This window comes from Pelodiscus sinensis, chromosome 5, assembly GCF_049634645.1.
Source record: "Pelodiscus sinensis isolate JC-2024 chromosome 5, ASM4963464v1, whole genome shotgun sequence".
Taxonomy (NCBI): domain Eukaryota; kingdom Metazoa; phylum Chordata; order Testudines; family Trionychidae; genus Pelodiscus; species Pelodiscus sinensis.
Genome location: NC_134715.1, coordinates 51,127,830 through 51,148,515, shown reverse-complemented (window position 1 = coordinate 51,148,515; position 20,686 = coordinate 51,127,830). Strand labels below are relative to the sequence as shown.

The following is a 20,686-nucleotide window of genomic DNA, read 5'->3' as shown; positions in this document are numbered from 1 at the left end:
GAACCATGTATTAAATCAACAGGCTGGGAGGTGTCAGATCCTACCGCCTATGAAGGGAGGCTGTCTGCCTCTGGATATGGTACATTGCATGCAACATGTACCTATAAGCCTCCTATCTACCAAGCAAGGACAATGTCACTGCAGATGATCTCAGCAGGAATTTCAACTCCAGCCATAATGGGAAATGACTCCAGAGTCCTCCTTCAATAGTTCATGGACTGGGGCTTCCCAACAGTGGACTTGTTTGCAACCAATGCCAAAAGGAAGTGTCCACAGTATTGTTTGTGTAGGGCTTTGGCATACACTGTCTTGGGGTCATGTTCACAGCAACATGGACTGCATCACTCCTCTGTACTTTCTCGCCAATTCTGCTCTTTTATCAAGTAATCAACAAAATAAGGCTGGACGCAGCCACGGTGATACTTATTGCTCCAGCTTGGCATAGGCATAGGCATACATGGTACATTTACTTGCTTCAGACATCTGTTGCTTTCTCATCTCCTGACAAGAGGGCAGCCAACTTCATCATCTGTGCCTAAAAATACTTTACCTCCAGGTGTGGTTCCTTATTGGTTCACCTCAGTAGAAACAACATTCACCAATCAGGTCAAACAAATTTTATGAAACAGTTGCAGAATAACAATCAGAAAATCTTTTCTCTAAGGGGCAAGTTTGGACAGTACAAAAACACTTGCATCCATCAACGATACAACTACCTAGCTCTCAGCTCCCTAACGGTTCACCTCACTGCTGTAACAGACTTTCACCTACCCATCAGGCAACAAATCTGTTTTCTCCCACTCAATCAAGTGCTTCCTGAAGGGTATTTAGAACACTTACTCACCTACTTGCCCCCAGTTCCAGCCTGGGACCTCAGTTTAGTGTTATGGGCTCTCACCAGGAAGCCATTTGAGCCCATGGCAATATGCTCCACCTTTCTATAAAAGTGGCCTTCTGGGTAACAGTCACATCTGCCAGGAGAATGGGTGAAATTGTCACACTGATGGTGGACTCTGCCTTGACAGTATTCCATAAGGACAAAGTGGTTCTCCACTCACGCCCATGTTCCTCCCCAAGGTCCCAGCTGCCTTTCATTGCAATAAATCCATAAACCAACCTGTCGTCTTTCCGAAGTCTCATGCTGACGATAAGCAGGCTGCACGGCACATGCTGGATATTGCAGGACAATTGTCCTTTATTTGGACAGATCTAAACAAATCCACAAGTCAACAAGGTTGTTTATTTCTACTACAGAGAGTTCTTTGGTTATGGCCATTTCGACCCAGAGACTCTCCAGGTGGATAATGAACTGCATGAGGCTTTCTTACTGCACCTTTGGCTGAGATCCTCCGTTGCAGCTACATGCACACTTTGAGGGCCATGGCGGCTTCTACAGCTTACCTGCATAGCATCCCTCTTCAGACATTTGTAGATCTGCAACATGGTCCCTGATCCACATGTTTTCGAAGCATTATGCTCTTGTTACTTACCTGTCCCATGATACTCGGTTTGGGTACACCATTCCAGCTATCATGTATGACACTGACTAGTTGAAGCTCCTGCCTCTGATCACGGGTACTGCTCCATAGTCACTTAAGGTAGAGCAACCACAGGGACACTACTAGAAGAAGGAAAGAGTTACCTTGTGCAGTAACAGAGGTTCTTCAAGATGGCTGTCTCTGTGGGTGCTCCACCACCCACCTTTTCTCCTTCTGCTTTGGACATAGACATTTTGCCTGGGCAGAGAAGGAACTGAAGGGATAGTTGGCTGTGCATGCATAGTAGTGGCACTGCACAAGCTGTCTGCTGCACATGCAGCCTACCAAGGGCACTGCTACCTAAAATCTCCAACTAGAGATGCATTGGTGCCCCAGACACCTAAGGTGGAGCACCCACAAGGACAACCATCTTAAAGAACCTTATTTAATGTACAAGGTGAGTAACCCTTTTTTCTGGAAGAAGTCTTATCTCCTGTCTTGTCCATTAACCATGGTTTTGCCTCAACAGTACTGGCAGAGGAGCCATATCCAACCTTTTCATGGTCAGGAGAGTCCGCTTCACCTCCACCTAGAGTGATCTGCTGAGGTAGGGGATTGAGAATCTTTTTGGATCCAGTCTTGGCCACAGAAAGAGCGCAACCCACCCAAAGATGGATGGTACTCAATGACTCTAACCACTGTGACCTACTATTGTCTTCTCAGTTTCTTGATTGGGTCCCATGGTGCCTTTGTGTGTGGAACTTGGAATCCAGGTGATGCAGTTGGGAATCTTACCACTCCACCCCTCCAAAGTGTCAATCAAAACCTTTCCTCTGAGCACCTGGAAGAAGAGGAAGGTGAGCCAGATCTGTTGGTATAGCTGAAGCCAATGAGGGTGTGTCCTCATCACCAAATGAGGTGATGATCTTCCTCCAGATGATCATAAACGATTTCAAGAGTTGTTAGAGTGGTGGGAGCATTCCAGATTTCCTTAAATGATAAGTTTTTAGCTACAGTGCTTCCACAAAATAAAGCCAATACTAGAACGAGCCTGCCTGTGCCTCTACCCTAAAGAAAGCAGAGAAAGATGTTCTTTTTTCTAGCTAAGGGAATAGAGTTCAGAATTCACTAGTGAACAGCATCAGCTGCATTTTTGTCACCTATCAGAAACGTTGAACTACATGATTCAATGTTAAACAAGCTCTTCAGTCAGTGGGGGAACCTTCCACTTTGGACCTCTTTGTCTTCAGCAATACAGGAATGGCAACGTTTTATTCCTCCAAGGAGCTGCAAGAGTGTACTCCAGAAGTGATGGTATACAACTGCCTTGATCACATCATTTGAGCTATTTCTTCTTTGTCATCCCTCTGTTACTTAAGGTTTTTGGAAGATTTGACTGAACAAGGCATAAAGACCTCCTCATCATCCCCAAACAGCTCAAACAGATCTGGTTGCCAAGTCTCCTGCAAATGTCATCTTGTCTACCTGTCAGCATTCAGATTCAAGATATCTTGACCTGAGAGAGAGGCAGCATCAGAGATTCCAAGCCAGATGCTCTCCTTCCAGAGCTTGCTGTTTTGAGGACATCAAGCCTAGAATGCCCTGATCTGAAAACTATTCTTCAACATAGAAAGAAAATGATGGGAATATGCTACCTCGTCAAGTGGAAATGTTTTGGTTTTTGAGCCCAGAAAAACCATGCATTCCTCTTAGCTTGCTACAGATTCATCTGGCCACATACTAGCATGACTCCTGCTAATGGACGATTACTCAGTCTTTTTTCATTGAATAAAGCCAGGTTTTTGAAGGGTTTGTTTAGAAACTTTGCACCAGTAAGTAACCAACCCCTCACTGGGATCTTCTAAATCCCTCTTTAATTATGTGTTCCATGTTTCATCTGTTAGAAGAGGTCATGTTCCTCACTGCCATCACTTTAGCCAAAAGGATAGGTGAATTTGAGAGCCTAGTGACTGAAGCTTTAATAGTCCATAGGGACCAAGTTTCAATACAACTACACCTGAAATTCATTCCTACAAGACTTCTAGAATTTCACATAAACCAGTCAGTTCACTTACCTGTTTTATTTTTCCTGCAGGCTCATGCCTTTAGCAGGAAGATGGTATTTCCTGTTAGTATTAGTTTTTTACCTGCAGTGAATGAAACAGATCAGAAAATTACCTAGACTATTTGTTGCCATAGCAGAACAAGTATGAGGACAAGTTATATCCCCCCAGAGGATCTGAGTGGATCTCTCACTCTGTGGTACAGTTTGCTTCACCTCATAGGGAAAATGCTCTCTACAAGGACCTAAGAAACCTCTGTAGTGTCACTTGAAGAGATGCCCCAGCTTGATAGCTGCAGGGTAGCTGTATGGAGCTGCATCCACACATTTAGGAGGCATTATTCCTTGGTCCCGAGACACCTCTGACGCATCATTTGGGACAGCATTTCTGTAAGCAGTACTACTTCTTGCCTCCTTGCGCCATCCTCCTCTGAGTACTGTTTGTCACCTACAGTGGAATATACATAGGAACCAGCACTAGAAGAAGGGCAAGCTACATTATCTTATTGTAACTGGAGTTATTTGAAAGGTGCAGTCCCTAGCTGTATTCCATTACCCACCTTCCTTCTCTTCTACTTTGGATCATGACAAGAGTCACAGTAGAGAAGGAACTGGAGGTGGTCAGTCCAGTCCACTTCACTCTTTATATCTCCAGAGTAAAGCATGAGGAGAATAGCTTCTGCTTGCAAGAATTCTCTGCTCTCAGGCGTGTGGTCCAAATTCTTATGCCCCAGTGGAAAGGGACCACACACTTTGAATGCAATAAGTTTAATTTCCGTTTTTTATATTTTGCCATAAATAAATCATTGCACTTTAACAAGATATAGTCTATACATTGTTATGAGAATTATATAATTGTACTCGGGATGTAATAGTGTAGTCGATTAACCGATACACAAAAGCTTATAGGTTAATGCTATAGACTACGTGCATTCTTACCCCCGGCCAGTACATTTTTTTAGCCCGCTGGCTGGTAGCCTGGCTCAGTTCTGGTTCACTCCAGGTCTGGTACCTATCCCCGCTGCAGCTCAGCAATTAAAGTGTATTAGGAGCCAGGTGGGCAGACAGCCCAGTTAAGTTCCGGCCCGCACCAGGTCCAGGAGCTCAGCCGGTGCCTCTTCCCGGTCACTCCACAGTCTTTGCCTGTTCCCTGTCACTATCAGAGGCAGCAGTGCAGAGTGACAGGCAGCCGATCTGCAAGGTGAGCTAGTTTTTAAACTGGTTCCCCTTGCAGACCAGCCTGGCACCCTGCACTATATCTGAGGCAGCAATGCAGAGTGATAGGGAGCTCCTCGGGAGTGAGACTGGAGCGCACAAGCTGCTGGCCCCACCTCTGGGGACTATAGACTAGTTGAGAAACCGATAAGAATTAATGAGGTTATGCAACTATTCAATGAACTGATATTTAACATCCCTAAACTATATTTTCTGCAGTGTTTCATATTTAGTCCATCTATTAGTTGTGTTTGCATTCTAAAGTTATTTTTTGTAACCAGGAGGACTTAAAACATTTGAAAAACTTAGACTCTTTTAATGGAAACAATTTATAATTTACACACCTCATAATTTTGGAGTTTGTCATGCCCAAAGAATGAAAAACACTTAAGTCATGTTAAGTATGGAAACTTGTATTCAAGGTATCTTATGCTGCCAGCATCCATACAATCATGAAAATATTTAGCAATGTCTCTTGCAGTGTAAAACTATTAATCAGAATAAAAAGCCTCTAAATAAAGAAAATGAGGAGAAAACTGAAAAGAGTGCAAGCAGTGAAATTGAGAACCTGCAAGCAAAGCCAGATGGTCCTGGAGAAAGTATCAGTGAAGATGAGGCTCATAACAATCAAAGGAAAAAAGGTTGGTCTAGGCATTATACAAAATTGTAACTGAGTTGCTTTTCTATTTTTTCTTCTGGCATGTGCATGAGAGGATTTTTTAAATGTATTTGTAGTGTAAAGTTTTAAAACTACTCCTCTCTTGATATTTCTGAGGTGTCACGATTTGTCATAGAAAAGTAAACTTGTGAATGTGTGCTCTATGCCTTCCTGAGAGCCATCCAGAGCAGGGCTTCTCAAACTGTGGGATGTGATCCCTCCCACAGGAGGTCACAAGGTTGTTACAGGCAGTCCCCGGGTTACGTACAAGATAGGGACTGTAGGTTTGTTCTTAAGTTGAATCTGTATGTAAGTCGGAACTGGCGTCCAGATTCAGCCGCTGCTGAAACTGATCAGTTTCAACAGTGGCTGAATCTGGACGCCAGTTCTGACTTACATACAGATTCAACTTAAGAACCCCAGGCATCCCCAAGTCAGCTGCTGCTGAAACTGATCAGCGGCTGATTCCAGGAAGCCCGGGGCAGGGGCTTCCTGTAGTCAGCCACTGGTCATTTTCAGCAGCTGCTGACTAGAGGACACCTGGGGCAGAGCAGCTGGGGTGCTGCTGGGTTGGTCCAGTGGCACCCAGAGCGGCGCTACGGGACCAACCAGCAGCGCCCCAGCTGCTGTACTACAGGCGTCCGGAGCAAAGCTGCGGAGCACGGGGGCAGCGGGACAGCCCAGACGCGCCGTGGCTATCCTGCTGCCCTCGGGCTCCGGGGCTTTGCTCTGCTCTGCTCCCCGTCCCCCAGGTCTGCAGACCAGGGGGAGGGGGAGCAGAGTAGAGCAGAGCGGCGGAACGCGCGGCCAGCTGACAGCCCAGACGCGTCTGAGCTGTCAGCTGGCCGCGTGCTCCGCTCTGCTTCCCCCCCCCCCCCCATGGTTTGCAGACCAGGGGGAGGGGGAGCAGAGCGGCAGAACACGCGGCCAGCTGACAGCCCAGACGCATCTGGGCTGTCAGCTGGCCGCGTGCTCCGCTCTGCTCCCCCCCCCCCCCCCCCCCCCCGCAGATCAGGGGGAGCAGAGCGGAGCACAGCAGAGCGGCGGAACGCGCGGCCAGCTGACAGCCCAGACGCGTCTGGGCTGTCAGCTGGCTGCGCTTTCCGCCGCTCTGCTCTGCTCCCCCTCCCCCTCCCCCTCCCCCTCCCCCTCCCCCTGGTCTGCGGGGGGGGGGGGGGGGGAGCAGAGCGGAGCGCGCGGCCAGCTGACAGCCCAGACGCGTCTGGGCTGTCAGCTGGCCGCGCGTTCCGCCGCCGCTTTGCTTCCTCTCCCTGGTCTGCTCGAGACCAGGGAGAGGAAGTGCCCTGTTCGTAACTGCGGATCCGACGTAAGTCGGATCCGCGTAACTCAGGGACTGCCTGTACTTGGAAATCACAAGCTGTGAGCCTCCACTCCCAAACGCCGTTTCTCCTTCAGCATTTATAATTGTGTTAAATATAAATAAAGTTTTTAATTCAAAAGAGTGGGCTGCACTTAGAGGTTTGCTGTGGGAAAGGGATTACCAGTATGAAAGTTTGAGAATCACTGATCTAGAGGAAGAAGTTATTCTGAATCTGTTGATTTCCCCTTCTGTCTTAGCCTGCACAAGCTAGTTGGAAGAGGGGGCATCTCTTTAAAATAGTCTTCTCCACAATAAAATATGGAAAATAAAGTGGATACTGTATTGTATGTATTTTGTAAACTCAAATGGATTAAGTAACGCTGGGATCAGTTTGTGGGACAGCACAATTTTGTAAGAACTTTGTCTGAAATTGGAAAATGACCTGAGATCTTTAAGCCCTCAGCTCGAAGAAAGTCTTCATATGTTGTATACTAGCATTTAAGGCAAATAAATACAGAAATTGCAGAACACTTCATAAAATATTTGATCTAGAGTTATAAATATTAGATAACGCGCAAAACCGGAAATTCCAAAAACAGTGGATTTCTTCTTCTAGCGAATTACATAGTTCATATTCTTGTCTCTCTTTTGTCATATGCCAGGCAAGAATAAAATTTGTCTTGTATTAGCAGAGAATTTCAGGCTTTGGGACACAGGTTGGTATCATTTGCACCTATAAATCAGGCAAAAAATAATACCTGTTAAAACAGGTTTGCACTACAGGGATGAAGGATGTGTTGGTGTTCTGTCACATTGAAGCTATTAGTTTTTGTAATAAGGGTGAGTGCTTCTAAACTTGTGTTGATGCAAAAAATGTGTGTCAACTTCAATATATATATGTTTTACATCAAAAGTTTGAAGAACTTAAATTGGAATTATCTGGTTGATTTGTTGATCCCTGACTTTTTTTTAATTCATGATTTCATTTTGGCCCCCCCCCCCTTTTTGGGGGGGCATACCACTTAAGATGACTCTCCCTCCTCCGAACCAACTGCACAATAGCAGATGTTATGGTTAATGAGCTATATGATATCTTTTTTACCCTTTTGGTATTTAAGATATTTCTCTTATATCTCTTATCTTAATGTGATATGCTGAAGTATAACAAACATCTTAACATTGTCAAGAAAATGTTCATTGCTTGGAACTGAGGTCTCTTCTTTCTGTTATGAAGGTATCACATGTTTTTCTTTGAATACTGGTCTCTATCTATATTACACACAGAGGTATGCTTATACGCCCTGCATCTAAATCTGGAAATACTTTATAGCAGCATCCACTAGCTCATACATGTACAGTAGCTTACTTTCTACTTCCAGCTAAATGTATAAGAGGCAGTGTGGATCAATGTCTCTTCAGTTCCTTATTGACACACAGAATCATAGAACACTATGGGAAGGGACCTGGAGAGGTCATAAAATCCAGTCCCCTGCCCTCATAGCAGGACCAAGCATCATCTGATCATCCCTGATAGATATTTGTCTAACCTACTCTTAAAAATCTCTAATGATGAAGATTCCACAACCTCCCTAGGCAATTTATTCCAATGCTTAATCATCCTGACAAGAAGTTTTTCCTGCTATCTGGCCTAAATCTTCCATGCTGCAATTTAAGCCATTGCTTCTTGTCCTATCATAAGAAGTTAAGAACAGTTTCTCACCCTCCTCCTTGTAACAGCCTTTTAAATACTTGAAAGCTGTTATGTCTCCTTTGTCTTTTCTTTTACAGGCTAAACAAACCCAGCTATTTTAATCTTCCCTCATAGGTCACGCTTTCGAGATCTTTAATCATTTTTGTTCCTCTTCTCTGAATCTTCTCCAATTTCTCTACATCTTTCCTGAAAAGTGGTGCCCAGACCTGGACACAATACTCCAGTTGAGGCCTAATCAGGATAGTGTAGAGCAGAATAATTACTACTTGTGGTTTTTTTTTTTTTTTTTACAAGACTCCTGTTAATGTGTCCCAGATCACTTTGCTTTTTTGCAACAGTGTTACGTTGTTGAGTCCTATTTAGTTTATGGTCCGCTATTACCCTCAGATCCCTTTCTGTAGTGCGCCTTCCTAAACAGTAACTTCACATTTTATATGTGCAAAACTGATTGTTCCTAAGTAGAGTATTCTATTTGTCCTTATTGAATTTCTTCCTATTTACTTTAGACTGTTTTCCCAGTTTATCCAGATAATTTTGAATGATAATTCTATCCTCTAAAGCACTTGCAACTCCTGCCAGCTTGGTTGTAAGTCTACAAACTTTATAAGTGTGCACTCAATGCCATGATATAAATTGTTGATGAAGATCTTGAACAGAACTGGTCCCAAAACTGATCCTTGCAGAATCCCACTTGTTATCCCCTTCCAGCATGACTGTGAGCCATTGATAACTACTCTCTGAGAACAGTTCTCCAACCAGGTATGCACCTACCTTATTGTAGCCCCATCTATGTTGTATTTCCCTAGTCTATTTATTTTAGAGTTGGTCGGTCTGTCAGATCAAGAACACCTAAACGGTAAGAGCTAGGACCACTACATTTGGTATACAGTTTCCTGTTAACATTACTGAAAGCAATGTAAGGGTTTGATTTTATCAGGGAAATGAGATGTGCCTGGAATGGGATTGCTTCTCATAAAACTAAACAGAAAAAGAGAGAGATTTACCAAATCAGCCCTTGGTATTGACATATTGAGTGAATGTTGAAAGAGACTGGATGAACCTGAAATGGGATTGCTTCGCTTAACCTCACAGAAAAGAGAAAACCGAGAAATTTGGAGTAGTGCTCTGTTTTGGCACAGCTAAATCAATGCTAGAAGACAACTAGAAGAAAATGTTGTTGGAAACCAAACTGACTTTAGCCCTTGTTGGTTAAAACCAAGTGAATAAGTTTTTAAAGATGAAGAAACAAAATACACTTGATGGAATTCCTTTTTTAAAAATTTACAAAAAAGAAAAACCCAGAAAACATTTAGCAATGCCTTTTTAAAGAAATCTTAAATAAAAATTAACTGTACATTTTCCTTTCATTAAAAAGACCTTAATTGAGTTAAGGACCTGAGCAATGCCAGGTACATTTGCTAGTTTATTTATAAGAAAGTAACGTAACACAGTATAAAGAGCTTTACTAAAGTGTAGGTGTACTGCCTCTACTGCTTCCCCCTTATCCATAAGGTTTATCACTTTAAAAAAAGTTACCAGGTTGTTTTGACATGATTTGTTCTTTATGGATCCATGTTGACTGTTACTTAACACCTTACCTTCCAGATGTTTACAAATGGATTCCTTAATTATTTGCTCCATTATCTTTCCCGGGTATAGGAATTAAGTTGGCTGCCTGTAGTTTCTTGGGTTTTCCTTATTTATTTCCCTTTGTATAGATGGACACTATATTTTCTCTTTTTCAGTCTTTTGGAATCTCTTCCATGACTTTTCAAAGATGATAGATAATGGCTCAGATACTTCCTCAGTTAGCTCCCTGAGTCAAAATTGTCCTTCTCTATTGCATAACTTATAAAGAAACCATTTATCAATAGTTTTATTCTTAAGTTATTTAAAACTTGTACTGTATCGTAGAATATTTTTCTTCCTGGTTGGGAAACGTCTCCCCAGTTCTGGGACTATGCCCTTGATCTTCTCCATCAGGTGATAAATATCAGTGCTCCCTATACCGAATGGGTGAGGCATATAATTCTGCGCTCCTTTCTGCCCAGAAGCTTTGCTTCTGAAGGCATTTGATGGCGAAAGTTGTGAAGTCGGATATCTCTCATGACCTTATCAATAAACTAGGAAAATACAATCTAGCTGGCACTTGTCAAGACTGTTCCCTTCTCTGGCATTCCAAGTACAGAAAGTGGAGGCCTGCAAGAGACATTAAATACCTTCTCTCTATAGGCTTCTGCTTGAAAAGCTCCCGAAAGTGAATCCCTCATGTGGACTGATCCAGGCTGAGGTTGATGGTGGGGTGGCAGTTGGTGAAATTCTTAAAAGCCTGGATCAGTCTACATGAGATCTACTTCCTTGATACTACAGTACAATTACATGATGGACACATTTCCACCACCATATACTGGAAACCTACCGACCGCTACACTTAACTTCATGCTTCTAACTTCCATCCAAGACACTTTTCTCAATCTATTGTTTACAGCCAAGCCCTAAGATACAACCAGATTTGCTCCAATCTCACAGAGACGAACTCCTGCAGGATCTATATAGAGCATTTTTAAAACCCACCCAGAGAAGTGAAAAAACAGATCAACAGAGCCAGAAGAGTACCCAGACATGAACTACTTTGAGACAGGCCAAGAAGAGAAAACAGAATTCCACTTGTAATCACCTACAGTCCACAACTTACAACTCTCCAGTGCATTCTCAACAATTTACAACCTATCCTGGAAAATGACTCCTCACTCTCACAAGCCTTGGGGGAAAGGTCAGTCCTTTTCTACAGACAACCCCCTAATCTCAAACAAATTCTTGTCAGTAACCACACAATACACCTCCATCATAATCACCCAGGAACCCACCTCTGCAATAGGTCCGGGTTCCAATTCTGTTCACACATCTACACAAGTGATTTCATCATTGGATCCAATCACATTAGCCACTACATCATGGGTTCATTTAACTGCACATCCACTAATAAGATCTATGCCAGCAATGCCCCACTGCCATATATATTGGCCAAACTGGACAGTCTCTATGGGAAAGAATGAATGGACACAAGACAGATATTTGGAAAGGTAACACACACAAACCTTCCCGGGCACTTTTATCTTCCTGGCCACTCACTAATGTCACTGTGTTGTTTGTTTCAGGCCAATTCCACAAGCCAAATACACAGAGAATTTAACTTCATTTGCAAGTTTGATTCCTATCAGAGATGAAAGAATAAAGATATTGGCTTGCTCGCACACTACCTTCCACATCCTAATGACTTAACCTATCAATGGGTACTTACAGAGGTGCAAATTGTTCTTATGAGCCTCTTGTAACTTGAACAATCTAATTCACTATTTTTTTTCTATTTTTTTTTCTCTCCTCTCTCCCCCTTTTCCCTTACTTATTCTTGGATCTGGACTTTTAATACTCCAGTCATCTAAGGAAGTGGGTTGTACCCACAAAAGCTCATGATACCATCTACATATTTCATTAGTCGTTAAGGTGCTGCTAGACTATTCTTTGTTTTTTAACTTTTTCTCTTAGTCTTAGGCGAGGTAACTTCTACTACCTTCCAGGACACAAGAAACAAATCATTGCCTTAAAAAGGTGATTATATTAACAAAACAAAAATATGTAATTGGAAAAGCATATTTAATTGATGGGTTACAGAGCAACTGAGAGAAGAGCAAATTAAAACACAGAGAAAATGGTATCTCTGGGCTACAGCTTAAAATAAAGTGTATGGAGAGGCACAGAGAAGTTTAACCAAAAATCAAAACACAGAAAATAACCTGAACATGACTAAATAGACATTTTCCTATCTACTTATTTGTGCTTCAAGGTACAATCCATTTCTGTGCCCAGTATTCTTGTAGGTATGCTAGTTCTACCTGGTTCAGTTAATATTGTTTCCCCAGATCTTAGCTTAAAAAACTCCCACAAAGAAAACAGCAAGCAGGTATATCTTTCAATTCAAATTTCAACACCCTCTCCCATTGACTTTCTTGACTCCCTGTCAGCATTCCCTAGCTACAGGAGTTGAACCCTTTAATCACCAAATGCTGGCCAGCACCACTCCTACAGGGCTACTGTAAGCTGGGTGCATAACTTGCTGGATAACCATTATCCAAGAGTAGTTATTAATGGTTCAGAGTCATGCTGGAAGGGCATAAGAAGTGGGGTTCCGCAGGGGTCTGTTTTGGGACTGGATCTGTTCAATAGCTTTATCAATGATTTAGATATTGGCATAGAGAGTACGCTTATTAAGTTTGAAGATGATCCCAAGCTGGGAGGGGTTGCAAGTGCTTCGTAGGATAGGGTCAAGATTCAAAATGATCTGGACAAAATGGTCTCAGGTAAATAGGATTAAGTTTAATAAGGACCAATGTGAAGTACTCCATTTAGGAAGAAACAATCAATTTCACACATACAGAATGGGAAGCAACTGTCTAGGAAAGGGTACTGCAGAAAGGAATCTAGTGGAACCACAAGCTAAATATGAGTCAACAGTGACACACTGTTTGGGTGGGGGGGAGGAGCAAACATGATTCTGGGATGCATTAAAAGGAGTATTGTGAGCAAGACAGGAAAAATAATTCTTCTGCACTATTTAGGCCTCATTTAGGTTGTGTCCTGTTCTGGGCACCACATTTCAAGAAAGATGTAGAGAAATTGGAGAACATCTAGAGAAGATCAACAAAAATGATTAAAGGTCTAGAACTGTGGTCACCAACCAGTCGAACATAGAGGCATGACCAATTGATGAAGAGGTGTTCCAGTTTCCCAGCCCCAAGAAGGAGCCTGTGCTGGCGCTACAACCTCCTGGGAAAATGGAGGTAGCGCCAGCTTCCTGCAGTGGGGGAGGTCCCATGGCTGTATGCCAGATCCGGTGTCTCAAGAAGTACGTGTTGCTCCTCTCCAAAATAGCCTGAGTGCTTTCCAAGAAGTGAGATCTGGCGCGCAGCCAGGGACTTCCTTCCCTGTGCTACCTGCCTGTCTGCCTTCCTGCCACAAGGGATAGGGGAGAATTCCCGGTGCTGTTCACCAGATCAGACGTCTCAGGAAGCTTCTGGGAAGGGTAGGAGCAACGTGTGTGCTTCCTGAGATGTCGGATCTGGCCCGCAGCTTCAGGACTCCTCCTTCCCTCCCCCCCGTGCAGAAGGGAAGGAAGCCCCCATCTGCTTGCAGCATCATAACACTCCTGAACCCCCCAAACTCCAACTGTGAACCTCTTATACACTGGGAACCCCCTGTCCTGAGCTTCTCATATCCTCAAACTCCTGCACCTCCACATCCCCAGTCTTCTGCTACAACACTCCTGCACCATCTGCACATTGCAAATCTGTATCCTGAGCCCATCATACTCCCAACATTCCTGCACCCTCATATCTCATATCCACAAGCCTGCAGCTTGCTCAGCACCCCAACCTTCCACATGACCCTAACTCTCTCCAGCCTAGAGCCCCCTCCCTGACCCAGCATCCCCTTCTCCACCTCCTCCTGCACCCATATCCCCTCCCAGAGCTTGCACTTCACACTCCCTCCCACCTCCAAATCCCTCCTTCCCACCCCAGAGCCCACACCTCCTGTCTCAGCCCCGTGAGAGTGAGTAAGAGCTAGGGGCAGCAAATGATGGAGAAGAGGGGAACAGAGAGGGCAGGGCCTCAAGGAAAGGGTGAGATTTTAGGGAAGGGATGAGGTAGATCTTGTCTTGCCCTGACATTTAAAAAGTGACCTATGAAGGAAGACTGAAAGAATAGATTTTGTTTAGTTTAGAAAAGAGAAGACTGAGAAGGGGCAGGATAGCAGTTTTCAGGTATCTGAAAGGGTGTTACAAGGAGGAGGAACAAAAATTGTTCTCCATGACTTCTGATAATAGGACAAGAAGCAATGGGCTTAAATTGTAGCAAGGGTGGTTTAGGTTGGACATTAGGAAAAACTTCCTGCCTGTCTGGGTGGGTAAGCACTGGAATAAATTGCCTAGGGAGGTTGTGTAATCTCAATCACTAGACATGTTTAAGAGCAGGTTAGATAGACGAGTGGTTCCCAAGTATTGGTCCATGAACCAGTGCCGCGCATGTTTAAGGGAGCAAGGACAAATCCCTGTTGAGGACTGTCCATAAGAAACAAATTTTTTTGAGCCTGTGTGATGGAGTGAAATATTGCACGTGGAACTTAAGGAACAGGGTGCAATGAAGGACACCTGATCACAGGGCAAGATGTCTAAAAAGAAAGATTTGTCTGTCATCTTGACACAGAATCATTAGTGCTGCAACTAAGCATTTTAGTGTCCGGGACAAGAAATTACATTTGCATCCCATCGTGTATAGCCTTGAATGAAACTATCTATTTAATCCATTCCCACTTTGCAGTACCCCCTTCCACTTGCTCCTGCATCACTTGTTGATTTTTCTCCCCCTCCCCACCAACTCTTGCAGTTGTCAGTAAGTTTTGTAAGATCCCAGTCATGCTGGTACAGTTGCACATCTGTGATGCAGTATACTCTTGTTCATGCTGCAGCTGTGCTTGTAGTGGTGGGATCAGTGGTGCTACAAGCATCTTTGCTACCAGATTCCTCTTACCAGCCTCTAGTTTGCATTAAGAATGTAATAGTGTACTTGATTAACTGATAAGCAAAATCTTATAGATTAATGCTATAGACTACACTCATTTCTGCCCCCATTCATGCCAGTAAATTTTTTAGCAGCCTGGCTCAGTCCGGGCTTGTGCCAGGGTCTGGGACTAAACTCCTCTGTGGCTCTGCATTTAAAGTGTATTAGGAGCCAGGCAGTTCTGACTTGCGCCAGCTCCACTGGCAGGGAGCCCTCTGCCACCCAGCACCGCTACATCTCTATCAGAGGCAGCAGCGTGGGGTGGCAGGCAGCTGGTTTGTGAGGGGAACTGGTTTTCAAACTCGCACTCTTCGTGGACCAGCTCCCGACTGGCACCTTTCTGTAAGAGGCAGCAGTATGTAGTGGCACGGGCTCCCTGGGAGTGGGATTGGAGCACACTGGCTGCCAATCCCACCCCTGAGGACTATAGAAGAGTCAACTAACAGATAAGAATTCATGAGGTTAATCGACTACCCAATTAACCAATATTTAACATCCCTAGTTTGCATGCTGTTTACCAGTCACCCATGTGCTGAATGTGCACAGGAACCATGACTTGAAGTAGTGGAGGTTACATACCTCTTATTCCGTTATTCCTTTCCCCTGCCATCTCCCTGTGTTTTGGATCCTGTTTGGATTTGCAATAAGAGGAAGAATTGGAGAGGTGTCAATCCACTCTGCCTCTTACGCCCTTGGTCAGGAGACCATGAGAACTATGCTTGTGCAGGCCAACAGACATTGCTTTGAGAAAGTCCTGGATTCAGGCACATGTCCTGCATACATACCCATTTGTGGAGTACAGATGGGGACCGCCCATATTGAAGAACCTCCAATTACGGTAAGTAACCTCCACTTGGGGTTCCTCCTTTAAGATAGACCAAACTCATGTCACTTACTAGATTCAAAGCTTACTTAAGATGCATCTTTTACTTAGGATACATTACAGCTTTGGTATTAAGATATTTCCTATTGTTTATATATTTTAGATAAACTAATGATTTAAGAGCTACTAAGTCTTCCCTTCAGATGAATAGTACAATATATTCTAAACAGCTAAATGATAAACACCTATCTACGCTATAGTTCAGGTTGAGAATATATATAATTTTCATTCTTTTAAGGTAACAAGCAGAGGTGGGTACCACTTCATTTAGATGACGTAAAACCAGATAGCCAAGAAGGAACAGGCTCTCGAAATAGTTCAAGATCTCAGCCAGAAACAAGCAAACTACTTCCATACAACAACAGACGAAACGAGACAAGAAGTAAGTGACTCCTGTGATTATGATATCCGAGTGCCTAAGTTTAATTTATCATTCAATGAATAAAAATTTTAATGTTAGTGAAAGTAAAACCCTGATTAAAAAGTAGGTATGTTGTGAAACGGGATGTTGAAGTCTGTCCATGTGACCTGTTTAGGGACTTTATTCCTCACCTACTATTCCAATACTGAGCATCTCCTGAACAGACTTTAACGTGGTTGGTTGTACAGAAAGTTGACTTTAGCGTTAACAATGCAATAATTTACCTGAAAGAGCTAAGTTGTAGTTAGCTACTCTGAGGCCATGCCTACACTGTGAAAATTTGAATTTATTAAGGTTCTCTTTCTACCCCTTTTTGTAAAGGAGAAGGTTCTTGTACTCATTCTATGCAAGAATTCAATGTAGTTCAAAGTTGCGCATCCCTAGTAGGAAGGCTGCCATTGATTTTGAGAGCGATGTACTGCAGGTAGCTATCCCACAATGCCTGTACCACTTAACATTCTGAGTTATGTTCCCATTGCATGCTGGGACCAAAACTGTGTAGCATGTAGTTCTGGGTTCATGTAGTCAGCATCCCATAATGCATTTGTGTGCGTTGCTTCTGATGAACAGGAAATAGTCTTTTTGTGCCCTTTTTGGCCCTGGTTACCTGTGCAGATGCCGTAGCAGCATGTGCATGGACTGCCTTGTGAATCCCATTGTGCATCAAAGCATTGTGATGATGATGTTTACTTTGGTGTGCTTACTGGTGGAGTTTGTCGAGAGTGTATGCATGACACTCCAGCAAGAGGACGAACCTTGGGATGGTATGGACATGCTGTACGGGCAAGTCCTTAGTTGAGCGAATTGGAAATGCCGCCAGCATTGGATCCTCTGGAAACAGTGGAACACCAGTTCTGGTGCTGTCAAACGCAAACTAGTGGGTCTGCATAGTGTTGCAGGTATGGGATGATCAGCAGTGACTGCAAAACTTCTGAATGTGTAAGATCACTTTCATGGAACTTTGTGAATGGTTTTCCCTGGCCCTGAAACGCAGGAACACCTGAATGAGATCCACTCTATGAAGAAGTGTTTGGCAATTGCCCTGTGGAAACTTGCAACACCAGACAGGTACTGGTCAATTGGGAATCAATTCAGAGTGGAGAAATTTACAGTGGGGGCTATTGTCAGGGCTCGACAAATAATGCAATCTACTCGCCCAGGGCGAGTAGATTGCAACCCGGAAGAGCCGGGTTCAGGCGATCTGCTCATGCACAGAATGATCTGCGCATGCGCAGATCGCCGGACAGCACAGCTGGTGAGCGGGGCTCGCTGCTGTGCGATGAGTCGTGGCTATTGTTATACAAGTAGTCAAAGCAATCAATAACATTGGTATGCAGGGTTGTAATTCTGGGGAATGTGGACAACATAGTGGATGGCTTTGCCACAATGGGGTTCCCTAACTGTGGCGGGAAAACAGATGAAACACACATTCCCATCTTGGCACTCGACTGCCTTATCAAGGAGTACATAAACTGGAAGGGGTACGTCTTGATTGTGCTGCAGGTGCTGATAGATCACAAAGGCCATTTCACCAACATTAATTTGGGAGGGTTGGGAAGGATGTGTGACGTTAACACCTTTAGAGGAACTCCTGCCTCTGCAGAAAGCTGCAAGCTAGAACTTTTTTCACAGACGAGAAAATTGGAATCAGAGAGATGGAAATGCCAATAATGACCCTTGTTGACCCAGCCTATCTCTTGCTCCCGTGGCTTAGGAAATCATACATGGGCAGCCTGGACCTCTGTAAGGAGCAATTCAACTACAGGCTGAGTAAGTGCAGAATGGAGGTGGAATGTGTTTTTGGACGTTGAAAGATAAGGTTTCAGAGTCTACTGACTAGGTTAGACCTCAGTGAATGCAACAGTCCCTTTGTGGTGGCAGCCTGCTATATGCTCCAAAATATTTGAGAGAGCAAGGGGGAAAGAATGTGGGGGGGAGGGGGGAACTAGGGCAGAGTGCCTTGCCAAAGATTTTGAGCAGCCAGATACCAGGGCAATAAGGAGAGCACAGCTCTGGACAGTGTAAATCAGACAGGTTTTGAAATAAATGTTTCATGAATGGCCATTTTTGAGAGTCAGGCACGTTGCTCTCAATGAGGTGCCCCTGCATTTAGAGTGTTTGCCCCCAACCCCACCCCTGCAATAGAAGCAATAAAGAGACTGTTCAGAAATGTATTTTTATTTAGGGAGCACAGTAGGAACTGAAAAGGAGTCAATGGTGGGGCCCTTAAGGATGGAGTGGGAAATCAGAAATTCAAGGACACCGTTTTGCTTCATGCCACCTTGGAGGCTGGCTGAATATGAGGCTGCCCTTGAGTTCTTTCCCCATCCCTGTGCCCTAGGGTCCCTGCAGGAGGAGGCTATGGAACTGGGTGAGAAGGGAATGTTGGTGTGCAAGAAGGGGAGGGAGCCTATCCGGGTACATGTCTTGGAAAGCTGCCATGTGGTCCATGACTGACATCAGGGACAGCAAGACTGTCTCCGGCTGCTTCATTTGGAATGCTCTGCAAGCTCTCCTTTCCTGATACTCTGCTTGCATCTCCTCTAGTATGTATTTGATTACAAATATTTTTACCCCGCCTCCTTATTTAAAATATTATACACTATATATAAAAATAAAAAATTAAAATACAAGACCCCAGGGGAACATAAGACCTGCTAAGACATCTCAAGAGAAGGGAGACACGTACAGAATCAAACACCAATAAAAGCACAAGTAAAAAGGGTGGCTTTAGCCTGCCGTTGAATCAATGCTAACATTGGCACCGGGTGAATATCCCGGAGGAGAGAGTTCTACAGCCTGGGAGCAAAAGCTGAGAAGGGCTTGCTCTGCACAGATGTTAACCTTAACTTCGCAAGTGGAGGAACACAGAGCAGAGCCTCCCCCAGCTGACCTCAGTCCCCAGGCAGATTTTCCTATGGGAAAATATGGTCCTACAGATACCTCAGACACAACCTGTTTAGGGCTTTATAGCTTATAACCAAGACATTAAATTGTGCCCGGAAACATACCAGAAGCCAGTGTAGCTGCCGGAGCACCAGCATAATGTGCTCCGTATAACAAGTATTAGTTAAAACTCAAGCAGCTGCATTCTGGACCAATTGAAGTTTCTGTAGGCTCCTCAGAGGCAGCCCCACATAAAGTGCATTGCAGTAATCCAATCAGGATGTAACAGCATGGATCACTGTGGCCACATCATGCTTATTCAGGAAGGGTTACAGCTGGCCGATCAGCTGAAGCTACCCAAAAGCACTCCTGGCGGCTGAAGAAGTTTTGATTCTCAAATCTTAAAAAAGAGTCCATGAGGACTCCCATGCTGCGTACCTGTTCTTTCAGGGGGAGCGTAACCCTGTCTAGAACAGGTGCTACGCCATATTCCCGAAGAGATGGCTTCCTGATCCACAGGACCTCAGTCTTATCTGGATTCAGATTCATCTTATTTGACCTCATCCAGTCCATCACTGCCTGTAGACACCAGTTTAGATCAGTTGCCGCCACACCTGGTTCTGATGGCACAGAGAAATAGAGTTGGACATCATCTGCATATTGATGGCACCGTCCTCCAAAACTCCTTACGACTTCTCCCGGCGGCTTCATGTAGATGTTAAACAGCAGAGGGAACAAGATGAAATCTTGCAGATCCTGTAGCACAATCAACACAGGGTCAAGTGGCAGCCCCCTAGCTCCACCTTCTGAAAATGTCCAGACATGTAAGACTGGAATCACTGCAAAACAGTGCCTCTGATACCGAGCTCTGCCAGGCGCTCCATAAGGATACCATGGTTAATGGTATCAAAAGTCACTAAGAGGGCCAAGAGAATCAACAGGGATGCACTTTCCCTGTCTGTTTCCTAGCTTAGGTCATCTACCCGGGTGACCCAAGGTGGTTTCAGTTCCAAAACCCGGCCTCAAGCCAGACTGAAATAGAGCTAGATAATCCATTTCTTCCAAGAAAGCTTGGAGTTGCAGCACCACCGCCCGCTCAAGTACCTTGCCCAAGAAGGGAATATTAGCAACTGGGCAATGGTTATTCAAATCATATGGGTCCATGGAAGGCTTCTTAAGTAGTGGTTTTATCACTGCCTCTTTCCAGGTGGCAGGAACTATACCAGAACTAATAGCAGCATTAATAATCCCCTGGACCCAACCAGTCGTCCCTCCCTGGCTAGCTTGAATAAGCCATGAAGTGCTGAGGTCGAGAGAGCATGTGGTGGGTTGCACTCCTCCAAGCACTTTGTCCACATCCTCGATCTGAAACTGTTCCAAAGAAAAAACAACTAAGCGGCGCACTCAACACATTCTGTACCCCACTTACATAACAGC

General features: G+C 44.2%; 1 protein-coding gene across 9 annotated transcripts in view; it reads left to right on the top strand.

Moving 5' to 3' along the window:
• The window catches only part of LARP1B (La ribonucleoprotein 1B), a 115,298-nt gene that overhangs the window by 21,640 nt on the left and 72,972 nt on the right, over positions 1 to 20,686 (top strand). For 6 of the 9 annotated variants that reach the window (XR_012904143.1, XM_075929959.1, XM_075929958.1 and 3 more), the window contains exons 4-5: positions 5,222 to 5,396; positions 16,181 to 16,324. Coding sequence is in view for 8 of the 9 variants with exons in the window: in XM_075929959.1 (XP_075786074.1) it covers positions 5,222 to 5,396; positions 16,181 to 16,324 (319 nt within the window). In the remaining variant the exon portion in view is untranslated. The remainder of the gene's footprint in view (positions 1 to 5,221; positions 5,397 to 16,180; positions 16,325 to 20,686) is intronic. The other 3 variants (XM_075929960.1, XM_075929957.1, XM_075929963.1) reach the window with 1 other exon arrangement.